Source organism: Sus scrofa, chromosome 18, assembly GCF_000003025.6.
Source record: "Sus scrofa isolate TJ Tabasco breed Duroc chromosome 18, Sscrofa11.1, whole genome shotgun sequence".
Taxonomy (NCBI): domain Eukaryota; kingdom Metazoa; phylum Chordata; class Mammalia; order Artiodactyla; family Suidae; genus Sus; species Sus scrofa.
The window spans coordinates 13,729,989-13,748,553 of NC_010460.4; the positions used below are offsets into that span (position 1 = coordinate 13,729,989).

Sequence of the window (18,565 nt, forward strand, 5' to 3'; positions counted from 1 at the left end):
ACCTTTCCCGTAATATTTCTTTCTTTCACCGAACAAGTCCATGAGCCCAGAATTCAGTTACATAAATATGAAAGGAAACAAATGCCTACGTGTCTTATGCCTGTACCTGGGTCTTGCAGGTTTGTGGTACTGACAGGTTTCTTTAATTCAAAGCCCAATAGGTAGAGAGCAAGATTGGGTGGATTGCGTTCCAAAGAGGTGATGAGAAGATTCAAGATGTGGATTCTTGTTTCGTGACGGATTCCAGCTAATTTCTTTTCCAGTTCTGATCCTTAATGTGGAAATCAAAAAACAATATTACAAAACAAACCAAAAAAAAGTTAACATAAGTTAGAAACTAAAGAACATGCTTTCTTTAGTTTCAGTTTACTTGCTTAGTACATTATATTAAGTTCAGATTTAAAAGGTTTCCCAAAAGCCTTATATACATTTATGCTAGCAAATTCTCTAATTTCTCTTACATGGCCACTAGACATGCAACAGTTTTCACAAAGTAAAAATATAGGTCAAGGTCAACCTAAGACATACCTTCTTCTAGACGTACAAATTCTTCCATATCTTCACTATCCAAACACTCTACAAATCCAGCCATCAGCCTCTGACTTATACTCTGAAGTTCAAATAAAGATTTTAAAATGACAAATTATAAAAAGGTTCTAAATATTAGAGAAACTAGGATAATATGATATATATTTATAAACATTTGATTATAAAGAAAAAAAGCAAATGTGTTCCATGGAAAATATTTAAGTTTTAGTTACATTTTTAGTTAATAAACAACTCAGTTTCTTAAACTGCCATTTAGCTCGCTATAGTAATAAACAAAAACTTTTAAAGTTTATTGGTTTCAAACTTACTTCACTAGTTTTCTTTCCAAATAAACTAGTTTTTTGTTTGTTTTTTTGTTCTTAAATAACATTAAGGAGTTCCCATCATGGCTCAGAGGAAACCAATCTGACTAGCATCCACGAGGACCCAGGTTCAATCCCTGGCCTCACTCAGTGGGTTACCATGAGCTGTGGTGTAGGTCGCAGACTTAGCTCAGATCTGTTGTTGCTGTGGCTGTGGTGTAGACCAGTGGCTACAGCTCCAATTTGACCCCTAGCCTGGGAACCTCCATTTGCTGTGATTGGGACCCTAAAAAGACCAAACAAGAAAAAAGAAAAGAAAATAACATTAAATTGCTATTTCATAACCTCTTTATTACATATTCAGTGCTTTCTGATCTTAACTAAAATATAAATTAATATTCTCATCTTCTCTCTTTAGAAACATACTTCTTAACACCAGATTTATATTTATGGGCTGAAAGATTAGCTACTACTCAATTGCCTTTTAGAAATCTAGTAGGATGCTAAAATTAGTAAGACTACTTCATACTCAAATGAATACCAGTGAACTGAACTTTTCATTCAATGTCCTCTAATTAATTATGTGGCTTCATGAACCTCATCCAAAGATCAGATTAGACATCTATATTTTACTATAAATAATGGTTCTCAACCTGGGTAGTACTTAGAAATATTTCTAAGGGTACCAGAAAGGCCCTTCAAAATACACAGGGGCATTTTGAGTTGCTACAACTATAGATCACTGGAGTTCCCACTGTGGTGCAAAGGGATTGGCATGGTCTTGGGAGAGCTGAGACACGGGTTCGATCCCTGGCCCAGCACAGTGGTCATGAAAAAGCAAAGAAGCCACAGCTTTGGTCATGACAGAGGCTCAGGTCTGATTCCTGGCCTGGGAACTCCATATACCTCAGGATGGCCCCCCCAAAAAAAGAAAGAAAAAAAGATTCCTACTGACAGATAGTGGCAGGAGACCAGGGATGGTAAGAGTCTTGAAATATGAGGAACAGTTAACACAAAACGAAGATCTGTCCCACCCAAAATGCCAGAAGAGCCCCTGTTTCAAAACATTGTGAAGGAATACAAAACAAAAGTCTTCAACTAGCTAGAGCAGTGATTTCCAACATAAAATACAAGGGGCCAAATGTCTACAAAGAGAAAGAAAAATAGCAGATTCCCCAGTTATAGCTATATTCAGTGAGTAGAAAGAGAACTATTACAACTTGGATCAAAAGAAGAAACATCGAAAAGCTCTCTAGGTGTATAAAATGAAGTGGCACAAATGCGGCTCACCAAAAAGCCATAGAAACAGACAATTCATAACAAGGAAATCAGAACTGCAGAGGCTCATTGAGCACAGAGGCAACTGAGGAAGAGTGAAATGAAGGATGAGGAAACCAAACAGAAGTTGCACTTACAAACCTAATAATCACTTTAATTGCTTGGAGTAGCAATAGTCTCATTAGGCCACAGAGCCACACACTATAATATACAGTGTAATCACAATGCTGCAGGATGTGTAATACTACTGAGAATGGTATTACCATCAAACATGAATCACAGCCCAGGACATGTGTAGGCTTTCATTCATCACATATAAATATACTTACTCAGAGACTCTTTCCACAAACAAGAATAAGATGTACTCAGGATGCACCAAAAAATAACTATAACAATAAAATCTGTTACCTGGTCATGTGTGAAATCTCCAACCAATTTTATCTGAATATTGGAATTGCAAGAGATACAGCAGAGGATCTTGGCACTCTCAAAAGCCAATTCTGGATTAGTATTGCCATGATATAGGTATCTTTAAAAAAAGGAAACATTAGACATGATGAGATGCGATAAAATTTTTGCTTCTTGCTATTTTTAATAAAGAATATTTAGAACCACGGCTTCTCCTACCCATATAGCACTTTCAGGTAAATTAGACAAAGGTCTCCCCTTCTAACTAGATGTAATCTGTTATAGGTTGAATCCCGTTTGCCCAAAATTCATATGTTAACAGATAAACCCAGAATGACCTTATTTGGAACAGGGTCTTTACAGATACAGTGAACCAAGTTAAGACGAGGTTGTCAGGGAGAGCCTTAATCCAATGATGGGTGTCCCCCTAAAAAGGAGAAATCTGGACTCTCCATGTAAAGCTGAAGGCAGAGGCTGGGGTGATGCTTCTATAGGTCATGAAACACCAAGCATTGCCAGCAAACCACCAGAAGCTTGGATATAAACAATGAAAAGTCTGTTCCCCAGCCCTATCCTCCAAACATCCAAATTCCTTAGAGGAGACAAATAAGATTATGCCACTTTATACTTAGAAATTTTTAGGTCATAGAATAAATGAGAAAGAATAAAAAGAAATTATAAGGTTCAGAGCAATTAAAGTTGGAGAAGCTAAAGAAGACCATAACAGGGAGTTCCCATCGTGGCTCAGTGGTTAATGAATCCGACTAGGAAACATGAGGTTGTGGGTTCGATCCCTGGCCTTGCTCCGTGGGTTAAGGATCCAGCATTGCTGTGAGCTGTGGTGTAGGTCGTAGACACGCCTCGGATCCCACGTTGCTGTGGCTCTGGTGTAGGCCAGCGGCTACAGCTCTGATTGGACCCCTAGCCTGGGAACCTCCATATGCTGCAGAAGCGGCCCTAGAATTGGCAAAAAGACAAGAAAAAAAAAAAAAAAAAAAGACCATAACAAAATGAGACAAAAAAAAAAAAATTTTTTAAGTGGTGCATTAGGGGTCTGACCAGATAGAATGTCATCTGATTCATTTCATCATTTCTCTATCTACAAATAGAATAGAACTGACCTGGCAATGTTCACCACGTTATCAGCCTTCTTAGTTCTAGGATTGATTCCCTGCAAGAGCTGCTCTAAAGGAGAGACTATTAGAGCCAGCTGACTTTCTCTCAGAAGATCCATGAAGAGGTTTTCCTTTTGCAGGGTTAGATTAAGAAGTGCAAGGCAATGCTGCACTGCTTTCTCAAGATGTTTCTTCCCTGTAGACCAAAATCGAAGTTAGAAAGTTCTCCATGAATCTTAGAAACTCACAGTCAGTTCTAAGGAAAACAAGATAAAGGACAAGTTCCAGATTCAAAAAGCCCTCAAATTTTCAAACCTTTAGCAGTAACCTCATGAAACTGCTCACCCAGGCAAGTCATAGTAATTTTTGTGACACAGATTACTCTAATGCAATGGCTCCTTGGTAATCTATCCTATATCTTTTCCCTGATTAATTAGAGCAACGACCCTGAGAGGGGAAAGATTTTGGCTCCCGAGGACATCTGGCAATGTCTGGAAAGAGCCTTTGGTTGTCACCATGAGGGATGTACTACCGGGATGTACCTGGTGGGAAGAGGCCTACAATTCACAGGACAGCCTCCACATCAAGGAATCTTTCTGCCAAAAATAATCTTCAGTGGTGCTGAGGCTAAGAAACTGATTTAGAATGATACAGACTCATTGTGGAAAATTCAGAAAGTAAAGCAGCAGAAAATATAAACAAGGGTCACCTATAATCTCCCCATTCAAATTTAAAATACATGGGCTCTACAGCCAAATTGCCTAAGTTCAATTCACAGCCCTAACCCTGGAAAGAGATGTGAAACCTCTATATGTATCAATTTCCTCATTCATTAAATGGAAATAATTTCTATCACATAGGGGCTCTGTACAGATTAAATGTTAACATATACGATATGCTTTTAAAAGTGACACGTGCACAGTACGTACTCCATAAATGAAAATAATTAGTAGCAACAGTAAATGAAATTTATTGAACACCATGGACCACACACTTCAGTAAGTGCTTTTATAAATACTATGGAGAAAACAGGAAAAAAAAAAAAAGTACTTTAGATTTAAAGCTAGGCATGTTGAAGATGTTAAAGTGATAAGAGATAATTCTAATTACCTACCAAAGACCCTGCACTAAGAGTTATAATGAGAGTCTCTGTACTTTAGTCTGCTTTTACTTTCAATGTACTTTCATCGAATGACTCACTGAAACAACAACGCCAATACAGGGAGAGAATGGCACAGGGAGGAACTTCAGAGGTCATCTACCTCAAGCCTCCCGTATGCAAAAGACAAAAATATCAAAAGCGTTTTCAGGATACGAAGACATCCAGCACATACCAGGGAAAGGAGCATAGGTGTCAAGCTGCTTTACGCCTTCCTCCAATAAACTAAGAGCAAGCTCCAACATTGGGGACTCGTTCAGAAGATGATACATCAGACTAAATCCTGGTGGCTTATAGGCTATGATTTCTTCTCCTAAATAGAATTAAACATAATCCAAGAGATGGTGTATTAGTATTTTTGTCGCAATCTTGATTTCTATGAAATGATGAGAATTATAAGGCAAGTTTCAATTTAGAGACAGCAACACAAACTATATGCAGTGGTAATTCCCTAAAGGGCTGGCACTCAGCAATTAGTTCCCATCATATGTGTTAACTCATTAAAGAATCTGTAAGGTAATATTCTTACTCTTCCATTCAGTGAAATTTTACTTTATCTTCTCTTGCTCAGAACAATCAAAATGACTAAATGTAACAAAAAATATAAAATTACCATTTCATTTATAACCAGAAGTAATTTATATCATACACAATAATTTATAAATTATAGATTTATAAATAGCTGACATTGCGTTTAAGAGTGAAAGAATTATCAATTACCTTGTAGTTCCACAAACTGATCTACAAAATCTTCAAGTTGAGGTTCATAATCTCTGAGCAATTTATAGAACACCTCCAAAACAACCTCAGCAACTTCCCACTAAAGAAAGACACAAATATTTCAGTAACAGTAATAATCCAAGGTGATAATCTTGCTAGGTTTTTTATTCCTCCCACTTTTCTCCAGAAAAATGAGTGAAATCCCTTTTCTACTTTACACTAAACAATAAAGAAATCTCAACTAATTCCTCTTTGTTTTGCTAAAGGACAATGGATTGGCTAATTTTTCAAGGGTAGACATTTGTAAAAGCATTAGTCTAAAGGAAACATTTCTATAGCAGGTATCTGGGCTTTGTTAGCAAACCTAACCCACTCAGTATCTAGCCATAGTCAATTTATAATGAAACAACATCAGATTTGAACACTTCTCCAGAGTGTCAAATAATTCACAGTTGCTCTAAGAATCTCATCTAATCAATCCTTGTTCTTCAAGGGAAGCAGGTGCATCATTCAGTCCGAGCAGTGAGTGATTTCCCTGAGACCAACAAAGCTTGGCAGCAGAGGTGCTGGAGGTTCAGCCCTGCACTGCTAATTCCCAGGCCAGTGTTCTATCTCATGGTCTTGGCTGAAGTTAGGAATCACTAATAGGTTTCCCCCAAATGACTTCACTCCCACATCTTTGCTTAAAATGTTTTTAAAAGCTATGTAACAACAAGGAAAAATATGCCAAAGGAAAAATATATACAACTGTAGATACAGTAAAATTAAATTCTGTTTAAAAGATTCATCACACAGAATTTTATTAAGGCTAAGTTTTGTAACTGTAGATGGTGGTTTTTTAAATTATTAGTTTAATCATATTTCTACTGCACATAATTTTATCAAGGCTAATTTTGAGAATTGGGACTATAACAGTCATTTTAAATTGTTTTTGAAAAATTATCTACTTTTATTTTCTAAGTTTTTCGAGATCATTTAAATAAAAAATGCTTAGCACACACACACCTAATAATGGATTTTAGGGCTAATAAATATACACACTCCTTTTAACACTCTCTGTTTATAGATACTTATCCCAATCCAAAGCACTGTTTTTGTGAGAAATTAGTGTTCTAAGATATAATGATATAAGTTAAATTCAAAGAAGACATTCAAGTGAAATAAGTTTACAAAATTGAGGGAAAATTTCTTAGGGTAACATGCTGAGAAATCAGTGATTGTTAAGAAGAGCAGCAGTGCTAGAAATATAGAAATGCATGGGTGAAAAATACTGAAAACACCTGGAAAGTGGCTGACTAAAGCTCTAAACCCTTAGGTCATAACGACATTTTAAAGAAAAGGCCAATAATGTATTTAAAAGAAATGCCCCAAGTCTCAAATATTAGGATGAAGAGAATGCAATTATCAGCATCCACGATCGATGTGAAATGACTTATTAATGAGGCATGGCTGCTATTGGTGTTCTCATTCAATAAGGAAATATATGTTAATAATTCTAAGCTTCAATAAAATATGTACCTCTCTCAGTGTTTTTTTTTATCACAGAAGAAGCAAAAGTTATAAAGCAACTCACAAGAGTTAAACCTCAGTTATTTGGGACTGAGAAGCAAACTATGTCCAACGACATGGCAATGAAAACTAAACTATGCCAGATATAAGTAATGATTATGCAGTCATTAAAAAAAATTGTTTTCAAAGAATCTTTAATAGCATGAAAAAATTCTCATATATTATGTTTAGTGGCCAAAAGGGATACAGCTAATGCAGCCAATTATCTCAATTTAAGTAGATATGTATAGGAAAAAGAAGAGAAGGAGTTATCCCTCCTTTGGCAACAGGATTATGAGTGATATAATTCCTTCATATATTTTTCTATATTTTCCAAATTTCCCAAATTAGCATGAACTACATTATTTCACAATCATTAATACAATAACAAATAAACCCAACAGGTTCAAAAACAGCAAACTATCAAAATAAAGCAGAATTGTCCCTACAAGGTACATCTAAGGATATTCTGTGAACCAAGAAACAGTATTATGGACTGAAGTGAATTATGTCAGAAACTGGAAGGGTCTCTTACATAGCTTAGTGGTTATGAGCCTAGATCTGGAATCAGAGTCCTAGGTTCAAATCCTGGTCCTGGACCATAGGCAAGTTCCTTAACTTTGCTAAGCCTCCATCTGTAAAATGGGAATGTTAATAGTACCTGCTTCACAGTAATGGTAGAATTACATTAGATGACATACACGATAAGCTCAGTTGTGAGTGTACTGCAACCAGAGCAAATCTGCGCATAAAAGCCAGCGCTCCCTCAGCCTCCACCCATGGCAAACATACCTAAAGAATCACAATAAGCCTTCCCACTAAGCCAAGACTCTACAACCCAGAAGTGCTACTTATCAACAGACACTGGTATGTAAATTTAAATTTATTTCAATCTCTAACCTAAATGATCCCAATAAAAGAATACTGTGTTTCCAACTGCCAAATGTGGAACATTTTTGGTTCAATTTTAGTCAAAATGTGTTCAATCTAAATGACTATGAATTCACATCAATTCAATTACTGAACGCTAAAAAGTCAGCACTTGGGTTTTAATGCCTGAGTTTATTTTCTGATACACATAAACCAATCAGACCATGGATATGTCAATATAGGACTATAAATTTTACTAACTTGCAAAAGCTGAAAATGAATTTATAGCATTGTGTATCTCTAATAAAAGAAAAAGCAGAAATAAATGAGTAAGGAAACAAAAGCTGTTCTCTGAACCTAACCTTTTCAGCGGCTCTCCGGTAAGCTCTTGTGCGGAATCGGAGAAACACGGAATCTCTAAGAAACTGCAAATAAGGGTCAAAGCCGGGGGGCCGCAGTCCAGCACCCAAATTAGAAGGAAAGGAGCTCTCTACCAGGGTGCTAATTAGATGGCAAAAAGCACGAGTCAATGGGTATTCTTCACACCGGGATTCTATTTCATTTAGTTCCACCTTCCAAGGAAAAAAAAAGGAAATTCAGTAACATAACACTCAGCTACAAAAGTGCAAAGCATTTTTCAAACACTGACTCGTTAATACTAGTATAACATCATATCCAAAGACCCCCACTGATACTACCATTTTTCACACAAAAGTTAGAAACAGAACTCTTAAATTTTTCTTCAAAAAAGAGGGAAGAAAAGAAACTTAAACAAGTAAATTCCCACTTCAGGGTTGATCCAAATACCCTAATTAAACTGAGTTCAAACCAAACTTTCAGTTTGGATGACTGCCATCTTACCTACTTTTCCAACTATGAAAACTAAAGTATTTTGATTCCTTTCATTTCAAAACAGAAAACCCTCAAATGAAAATACATTAAATTCGAAAGTTACAGAGACTTAGTAAGGTAAGAATATTTTGTCTTAATCTTTAATCATGTGACTGTATGAATATAACACAGAAACTAAAAGGAAAACTTTACCTCAATACCAATAGCTTGCCTCTGGCTTGGCACCCTTACGGTCTGCAGTATCTTAAAATAATAAGAATTAGATGTTAAAACCACGACTCATTCATCAATGAAATGCAGCAGCTTTGCAATAATGTAACAGTCATAGACATCGCCCACCACATCCATATATCTTACAGTGACAATCAGAAATGACAACTGAGGGAGTTCCCCTTGTGGTTCAGCGGAAATGAATCCGACTGGTATTCATGAGGATGCAGGTTCGATCCCTGGCCTCGCTCAGTGGGTTAAGGATCTGGCATTTCCAAGAGCTGTGGTGTAGGTTGCAACAGATGTGGCTCGGATCTGGCGCTGCTGTGGCTGTGGTGTAGGCCAGTGCCTACAACTCTGATTTGACCCCTGGCCTGGGAACCTCCATATGCTGCAGGTGCAGCCCTAAAAAGAAAGACACACACACACACACACACATACACACACAAGAAATGACTACCGAAAAATTTCTGATGAACTTTCATTAGCAATTGTGTCCAGGTTCAGTGAGAACTTCCAATTATCTGTGCTTTAGAAAACCGGTAATTATTAGGTGCACACAAGATGTGTTTTCATCATATCTCTTTTTTTTTCTAAATTAAAGTATAGCTGATTTATAATGATGTGCCACCATCTGCTGTGTTTTCAGCATATCTCCTCTCAGATATTCTAGGAATGAACTCTAAAAGGATTTACGGAGCAAAATCTCACCAGTGTTCATGATACTGGTCTTTTTACAACCAGCCTGACTGCTGGCATCAGAAAGCCAAGAAATAAACTTGTTAAGCATAAGTGTCTTAAGTGGGCAGAAGTCTTGGGTCAAGAAGTTCTCTCCTGGAGTTCCCATTGTGGCTCAGCGGTTAACAAATCCAACTAGGAACCATGGGGTTGCAGGTTCGATCCTTGGCCTCGCTCAGTGGGTTAAGGATCTGATATTGCCTTGAGCTGTGGTGTAGGTTGCAGACACGGCTTGGATCCTGAGTGGCTGTGGCTGTGGTTTAGGCCGGCCTTGCAGCTCCAAATGGACCCTTAGCCTGGGAACCTCCATGTGCCACAGGTGCAGCCCTAAGAAAAGACAAAAAGACAAAAAGACAAAAAAGACAAAAAAAAAAAAAAAAAAAAAAAAAAGGAGTTCTGTCCTGACCTTGCCAGAGGTGTGTAGCCTGTGGTATAATTAATGATACTTAATGTCATGGTATTTGATCTCTTGCAAGTTGAGAATACATTATTAGGTGCAATTTTTTAAAAATGTCTTACTATAGGATAGAAATGTCTAAACCCAATCATACTTTATCTTAGCTCTAAAAAAAAAAAAAAGTACTAGTAAAGTACCAATAAACTAAACTAAAAGTGACCCAGCCTCCCAGCACACGCCAACTTTATAAGGCATCATTAACATCTTCAGGACACATATGTTAGAAAATAACTAGAATACTGCCTCAAAACAGTAGCTTCTATTAATGTGTTAGAATCACATTTATATTATTATTCTGAGCCAAAATATATATTCCACCTAACCTTTTCCCAGAAGTATCTAGGAAATATTATTATTTCTAAGCCAAAATACATATTCCACCTAACCTTTTTCTAGAAGTATCTCTATGGAACACATTCTTATTGCCCTTTTTTATTTCACCACATAGAGAAACTTCCAGCAGTGGGTACATGCAAAGAAAGAAGAGTTGATAGAGACACTTCTTCACTCATCTGCTATGAGACAGGAAGGGCATAAAAGGAGGCAGCAAAAAAGAAAAATAGGCATTTCCCACATTCAATGAGTACAGATGACATTTTTTTTTTTTTTACTAGGGCTGCACCTGTGGCATAGGGAAGTTCCTGGGCTAGGGGCTGAATCAAAGCTGCAGCTGCCGGCCTACACCACAGCCACAGCAATGCCAGATCTGAGCTGCATCTGCTGTGCTGCAGCTTGCAGCAACACTGCATCCTTAACCCACTGAATGAGGCCAGGGATCAAATCCACATCCTCATGGATACCAGCTGGATTCTTAACCCACTGAACAACAACAAGAACTGAGTACAGACAGCTTCTGAAAGCTTTGAATCAGCCTGGTCTCAGAGTTCCCTCATGGTTTAGCAGACTAAGGACCAGGCATTATCATTGCTGTGGATCTGGTTATAATTACGGCACAAATTAGATCCATGGCCCAGGAACTTCCACATGCCCGTGGGCATGGACAAAAAAGTAGTAATCAGCCTAGTCTCAAAGACAGAGTTGAGGAATTCTGTCCATTTATTAATCTTTGAGACCCTGAAAAACTAAGTCTTAAGAGAACCAATCTCCAGTAATCCAGTGAAGCTGTCAACTGATCCAAGAGAAAAACACAAGCTCCTTAGTTTCTGATGTTATACCTAGTACCAAAATCTTAACTTGCTATTTGGGAAGTTCATGGTATACTCTGCGTTTCAAATTGGATACACCTGCTTGTGCAGTACTATAAAGTCTCAGTTCCCAAACTGTAAGGATGTAAATAAGAGCTCATGACACTACCTGAGTGTATTCCAACGACTGCCAGAGGGAAGCGGCAATTTCAGGAGATTTTCCAAATGCTGCAAGTGTCTTCAGTAGTTCGGCCTTTAGAACAGGAGGAATACTGCACTGCAGGAGTCCCAGAATCACCACGACAGGGGTCCACTGAGGATGTTCACAGAGTGCCAAGCGAGCATTTTCACTCTGGGAATTGATACCAGAAGAACAAGAGAGATCTTCCATTTTTAAAAGCTAAGAAAATGACCAGTAATCATCTAAATTGCTAACACTTATACTGAGTATTCACAGGCTTAATTCCTACTAACACAAAGATAAGCCTATGCCAAATGCTGCAACTCTACCAGTAGATCAAATCAGATCACTAGCTCAGTCAATGTAAAAAATGTAGGAGTTCTCATTGTGGTGCAGTGGCAACGAACCTGACTAGTATCCAAAAGGATGAGAGTTTGATCCCTGGCCTTGCTCAGTGGGTTGGGGATCCAGCGTTGCCATGAGCTGTGGTGTAAGTCGCAGACTTGGCTGGGATCCCATATTACTGTGGCTGTGGTATAGGCTGGCAGCTGCAGCTTCTATTCCACCCCTAGCCTGGGAAGTTCCACATGCCATTAGTGAGGCCTTAAAAAAAATTTTTTTTGATTTAAAAAAATGCAGAAGAAACAGTCTTTGTAGAATTACTTTTTAAAGCTTTAAGAACAGAAAATAACACAGACAAATAGGAGTTCCCATCATGGCACAGTGGTTAACGAATCCAACTAGGAACCATGAGGTTGTGGGTTCAATCCCTGGCCTTGCTCAGTGGGTTAAGGATTCAGGGTTGCCATGAGCTATGGTGTAGGTGGCAGATGCGGCTCAGATTCCACATTGCTGTGGCTGTGGTGTAGGCCAGCAGCCACAGCTCTGATTAGACCCCTAGCCTGGGAACCTCCATATGCCGAGGGAGCGGCCCTAGAAAAGGCAAAAAGACAAAATAATAATAATAATGCATACATACACACATACAAATAGAGACAGTCTTCCAGGGTCACATAAATTTTACTTAGGCATTTAAAATCCTTTCTGGGGGAAGTTCCCATCATGGCTCAGTGGTTAATTAATCCAACTAGGAACCATGAGGTTGTGGGTTTGATCCCTGGCCTCGCTCAGTGGGTTAAGAATCCGGCATTGCCATGAGCTGTGGTGTAGGTTGCAGATGCAGCTTGGATCTGGAGTTGCTGTGGCTCTGGAGTAGGCCGGCGGCTACAGCTCCAATTAGACTCTAGCCTGGGAACCTCCATATGCCTCGGGTGTGGCCCTAAAAAAGACAAAAAAAAATTTTTTTAATTAAAAAAAATAAAATCCTTTCTGGAGCAATGTTAATATACTTTACGTAATATATGAGTGAATAAAACACCCTGTCCTTTTCTGAGGAAAAAAGAGAAATGCACACACACACATGCACACTATCAAGAATCACCCCATTTTAATTCAACGAAAAATAATTACAAACTTTATGTTTTGACATTTAATAATGTTAAGCATTACTGGAAAAACCAAAAAGTTAGAAGACACTATTCCTATCCTTCAGAGAGCATATCTGACTAAAGAACTTAAATTTTGCTCTAGTGAATAATAGAAACAACTAGAAAAACAAGTGGTATCTAATTAAATTTAAAAGCTTTTGTACAGTAAAGGAAACGACTGACAAAATAATCTTTGACAAAATAATTATCGACAACCTACTGAATGGGAGAAAATATGATATGGGAGAAAAGATATGAGCAACAAGGGGTTAATATCCAAAATATATAAACAACTTACACAATTCAATATCAAAAAAACAAACAGGGAGTTCCCGTCGTGGCGCAGTGGTTAACGAATCCGACTAGGAACCATGAGGTTGCGGGTTCGATCCCTGGCCTTGCTCAGTGGGTTAAGGATCTGGCGTTGCCGTGAGCTGTGGTGTAGGTCGCAGGTGTATCTCAGATCCCGTGTTGCTGTGGCTCTGGCGTATGCCGGTGGCTACAGCTCCGATTCGACCCCTAGCCTGGGAACCTCCATATGCCGTGGGAGTGGCTCCAGAAAAAGACAAAAAAAAACCAACCCGTTTAAAAATAAGACCCAAACAAGACATTTCTCCAGAGAGGACATGCGGGTGGTCAACGGGTACCTGAAAAGATGCTCAACACCACTAATTACCAGGGAAATGCAAGTCAAAACCACAATGAGGAATTCCTTGCTGGACTACTGGTTAAGGACCTGGCATTGCCACTGCTGTGGTGTGAATACCGTCCTTGGCCGTGGGAACTTCTGTATGTCGTGGGAGTGGTCAAAAAAAAATCACAATGAGGTATCACCTTACACCTGTCAAAATGGCTATTGTCAAAAAGAACACAAAGGGAGTTCCCGTTGTGGCTCAGCAGGTTAAGAACACAACTAGTACCCACGAGGATGTGGGTTAAGGATCCATGAGCTGCAACATAGGTAAAAGATGCTGCTGGGATCCCGCACTGCTGTGGCTTGGTATAGGATCCAACTGCAGCTCTGATTCAACCCCTATAGTGTTGGTAGAATGTAAATTGTGCAGCTACTGTGAAAAGTCGTATGCAGTTTTCTCAAAAAACTAAAACCAGACAAACCATGTGACTTAACAATTCCACTCCTGGGTATATACCCAAATAAAAACAAAAGCGCTAATTAGAAAAGATATATGCAGAATTCCTCCTGTTGCACAGGGCCATAAAGCTGGTTTGATCCCTAGCCCAGCACCATGGGTTAAAAGGATCCAGCACTGCCACAGCTGCAGCACAGGCCACAACTGCAGCTCAGACCTAATCCCTGGCCTGGAAACTCCATATGCTCTGCTGCAAGGTAGCCAAAAAAAAAAAAAAGGAAAAAGATACATGCACCTCAATGTTCACAGCAGCATTACTTAAAACTGTCAAGATATGGAAACAAAGTAAATGTTCAAAAACAGATGAAGGGATAAAGATATGGTACACACACACACACACACACACACACACACACACACACACACACTGGAATACTACTCAGCCTTAAAAAATGAAATTTTGCCATTTGCAATAACATAGGTGGACTTGGAAGGTATTATGCTAGGTGAAATAACTCAAAAATACTGTATGGTATCACTTAAACGTGGAATCTAAAAAATACAACAAACCAGTGAATGTAACTGAAAAGAAACACAGATATGGAGAACAAAGTAGTGGTTACCAGTGAGGACAACAAAGCGGGGACGGGGACGGGTAATACAAAATATATATTGGGGATAGATGACTAAGAAATACAAACTATCATGTATAAAATATGCTATAAGGATATATTGTGACAACACAAGGAATGTGGCCAATATTTTATAATAACTATAAATGGAATATAACCTTTAAAAGTTGTGAGTACTGTATGCCTGTAACCTAAAGAATACTGTATATCAACTATACTTCAATTTAAAAAAGTAAACTAGGCGTTCCCATTGTAGCTCAGTGGTTAACGAATCCGACTAGAGACCATGAGGTTACAGGTTTGATCCCTGGCCTTGCTCAGTGGGTTAAAGATCTGGCGTTGCCGTGAGCTATGTTGCAGGTGGCAGACACGGTTCGGATCCCATGTTGCTGTGGCTGTGGTGTAGGCTGGTGGCTACAGCTCCAATTGGACCCCTAGCGTGAGAACCTCCATATGTCTCGGGTGTGGCCCTAGAAAAGGCAAAAAATAAATAAATAAATAAATAATAATAAAATAGTAAACTAGAAGAGATTTCTAAGCAAGGAAATTATGTAATGAAAATAATGGTTTTTTTTTTACAAAGACTAATCCCTGGCAGGTAAGATAATTTAGTGAGAGAAAAAAGTATTCAGTAAATAAATTTTCTTTTTAGTTAAACGTATTTTTTGGAGCTTAAATGCAGTGAGTCAAGGATCTGTTTGGCATTGTCACTACATCGCTGCTATGGCTCTGGTTACAGCTATGGCTCAGGTTTGACTCCTGGCCTGTAAACTTCTGCATGCCTAGGGTGGGGCCAAAAAGAAACAAACAAAACAAAATATTCTTTCTGTACACACACACACACAAGAGCATATATGTATGCTAGGAAACCTGGAAGGATGCACAGTATTCTACAACTCATTCTTATTCGCCCTTCTGACTATTTTCTTCCAGGCTTAGGCTATTATTTTCATACAAGCTTAAGGCAATAAGCAGGAGCTACTAGAATTACACCCCCTAAAGGTGAAGAAACAAAAAAACTTAAAAGAGAATGCCAAATGTATATGTTAAATTTACCACTCATAAACTTTAAGCATCATAAAAAAACCTGGGTACACCTTAAAATGCCACTGTGTTAGAACACAAATAAAATTACCTTCTTACATGCTTGTGGACCTACCCAAGTAATGATGGTAGATGTGAGCTGTAAAAAGGCAATCAATCCATCTTGCTCCTTCTGGGTGATGCCACGTGAAGGAAGGTGACGGTACTGGACACTATCCGCACTCGGAAGATCCTTCCGGAGGTGTTCGTGGTAAAGCATCAAGGAGTGAAAGAAATGTTCCCAGGAAACAGGACTGCCGCCTGCTCCTTGAATGTTTTCAACTATACAGAAACACAACAAAGAATTTCCTTTGTAAAATGTCTAAGCATTTGTTTGGAAATGGAGGGAAAAAATAAATTTAAAACAATAAGCTTTGTTTGCCTTTGTCCTAGGTAATTTATGTGCTGAAAACTGGTTAGAAATCCTCTGTAAACTAAAACTCGGGATTAATTTTTTCCTGGGACTAAGATTGGATGATGTCCAGGTAAACACAAAGGTAAGTTATTTGGATGTCAGTTACCTGCTTCTTATCCAGGACAGCTCTCTATGTTGTCATGTGACTATACAGGGCAGATTTTCCCATGAGTAGTTCCCAAATGCTGCGCTTAAATGAAATTCCCAAAGAGAAAGATAACTACAATCTAGATTTGCAAATTACACTACTCCATTATACACCACGTACTGAGAGCAAAAGCCTAGCAGACAAGATAAGCGAGCCCTAACAGAGTAGTCAAAACACTGGTCTTAGAGCCAGACAGATCCCAGTTTCCATCACGGCTCCCCAATCACTTGGGACCTTCAGTAAATTACTTAACTTCTCGAAATGTCAGTTTCTTCACATGTAAAAATGAAAGTAATAACATCTACCTAACAGAAAGGTTTAATACATATTTCTTTCTCTTCCCATTTGCAATATTTTTGTTCCAACCAGATTCGAGTCTGAAAATTAAATGAGGAAATTAGGAGAAAGTTGAGAGAAAAACTGAAATTTAGAAAACAAGGACTTACGAAGATAAAGAAATGAAACTTATGTGGAAAGTGTATATATTTTGCTTCAAGCACCAGATATGTTCTTGAATATTTATATTAATTCTGATTAATTAAACTGAACTGTATTTTATAAAACAAATGATAAAAATTCTCCAGTTTCTGGAGCCATAATCAAAGTATCGCCATACAAAAAGCCAGCAATGTGCCTCTCTCTGTAATAAAAATAATATATATGCCCAGTAGAACCTAGCACAAATAACTCATATACTTTAACAAACAGAAGGATACTCAACTAAGAATGTCACAACAGGAGTTCCTGTTGGGCTCAGTGGTTAAGGAACCTGACTAGCACCCATGAGGACACAGGTTCAATCCCTGGCCTTGCTCAGTGGGTTAAGGATCCGGCATTGATGTGAGCTGTGGTGTAGGTCGTAGATGGGCTCAGATTTGGCATTGCTGTGGCTGTGGTGTAGGCCACTGGCTACAGCTCCAATTCGACCCCTAGCCTGGGAACCTCTATATGCCGTGGGTACGGACCTCAAAAAACAAACAAAAATTAATGTCACGACAAACTTAGACAACACAGATTTTTCTTACCATGACTGCTACCATTGACTTTGAGCAGGCTAAAACAGTAGTGGGCGCACTGGGGCCCATTGGCCAATCCCTGGAGCATTTTCAAGTAAGGAATGTAAATAGTTGGAGGCAACAGGTCACCCATTTGCCTGACAAACTTTGACAAGACAACCTGAAACAGGGAAAACCAATAGTTTATATGAAGCCTATCTTAACTTAAAGCCAACATGGACTAGCTAATGAAGACTACATATGAACTGAAGTTTCCTGGTGGCTGACACTAGTTTCTGGCGTTGTCCCTACTGTGGCTCAGGTCACTGCTGTGGCATGGGTTCAATCCCTGGCACAGGAACTTCCACAATACATGGGCACGGCGAGGAAAAAAGAAAAAAAGACTACATATGCACGAAAACAAATAAAATATTCTCATTTTAAGTCCCCCCAAGACAAAATAATCTAGTATTCTATTTATGAAAAATTGCATCGTCAAGCTTGTTATTAGCAATTTAATACAATTATAGAATATCTTTGTGACCATAAAATACATTCTTAAAAAAAAAATCTCAATGTCACAAAAGACCACTCACATTCTCAATATGTAAAACAAACGAAGAAATTTACTCATCTAAAATTAACAACAGGAGTTCCCACTGTAGATCAGCAGGGTACGAATCCAACTAGCATCCATGGTTTGATACCTAACCTTGCCAGTGGGTTAAGGATCTGGCCTTGATATCCGACCTTGCTCAGTGGGTTAATGATCTGGCCTTGCTGTAAGCTGTGGTGTAAGCCACTGACACAGCTTGGATCCTGCACTGCTGTGGTTGTGGAGTAAGCCCGCAAGTGTAGCTCTGATTCGACTGTTAACCTGGGAACTTCCACATGCCACAGGTGAGGCCCTAAAAAGCAAATAAATAAATAAACAAATAAAATTCAATTCAATTCAATTCAATTAACAACAAAGATATACTCAGAACCCAGAATTCCTAAATCCATGTCAAATTTAGTATGATGCTCTAGGAACCTAAAAAAAATTTTTTTTTTAATTTTTATGGCTGTACCCACAGCATACGGAAGTTCCCAAGCCAGGGAATTAATCTGAGCTGCTGCTGCAATCTACACCACAGGTGAGGCAGTGCTGGATCCTTTAACCCACTGTGCCAGCTGGGGATC

General features: G+C 38.6%; 1 protein-coding gene across 4 annotated transcripts in view; it reads right to left on the reverse strand.

Moving 5' to 3' along the window:
• The window catches only part of NUP205 (nucleoporin 205), a 103,473-nt gene that overhangs the window by 55,688 nt on the left and 29,220 nt on the right, over positions 1 to 18,565 (reverse strand). For all 4 annotated transcript variants that reach the window (XR_002340483.1, XM_021079230.1, XM_021079228.1 and 1 more), the window contains 11 exons: positions 17,414 to 17,564; positions 15,902 to 16,107; positions 11,521 to 11,703; positions 8,994 to 9,044; positions 8,312 to 8,521; positions 5,532 to 5,631; positions 4,987 to 5,124; positions 3,659 to 3,848; positions 2,538 to 2,658; positions 529 to 610; positions 107 to 271 (listed from right to left, as the gene is read on the reverse strand). Coding sequence is in view for 3 of the 4 variants with exons in the window: in XM_021079230.1 (XP_020934889.1) it covers positions 107 to 271; positions 529 to 610; positions 2,538 to 2,658; positions 3,659 to 3,848; positions 4,987 to 5,124; positions 5,532 to 5,631; positions 8,312 to 8,521; positions 8,994 to 9,044; positions 11,521 to 11,703; positions 15,902 to 16,107; positions 17,414 to 17,564 (1,597 nt within the window). In the remaining variant the exon portion in view is untranslated. The remainder of the gene's footprint in view (positions 1 to 106; positions 272 to 528; positions 611 to 2,537; positions 2,659 to 3,658; positions 3,849 to 4,986; positions 5,125 to 5,531; positions 5,632 to 8,311; positions 8,522 to 8,993; positions 9,045 to 11,520; positions 11,704 to 15,901; positions 16,108 to 17,413; positions 17,565 to 18,565) is intronic.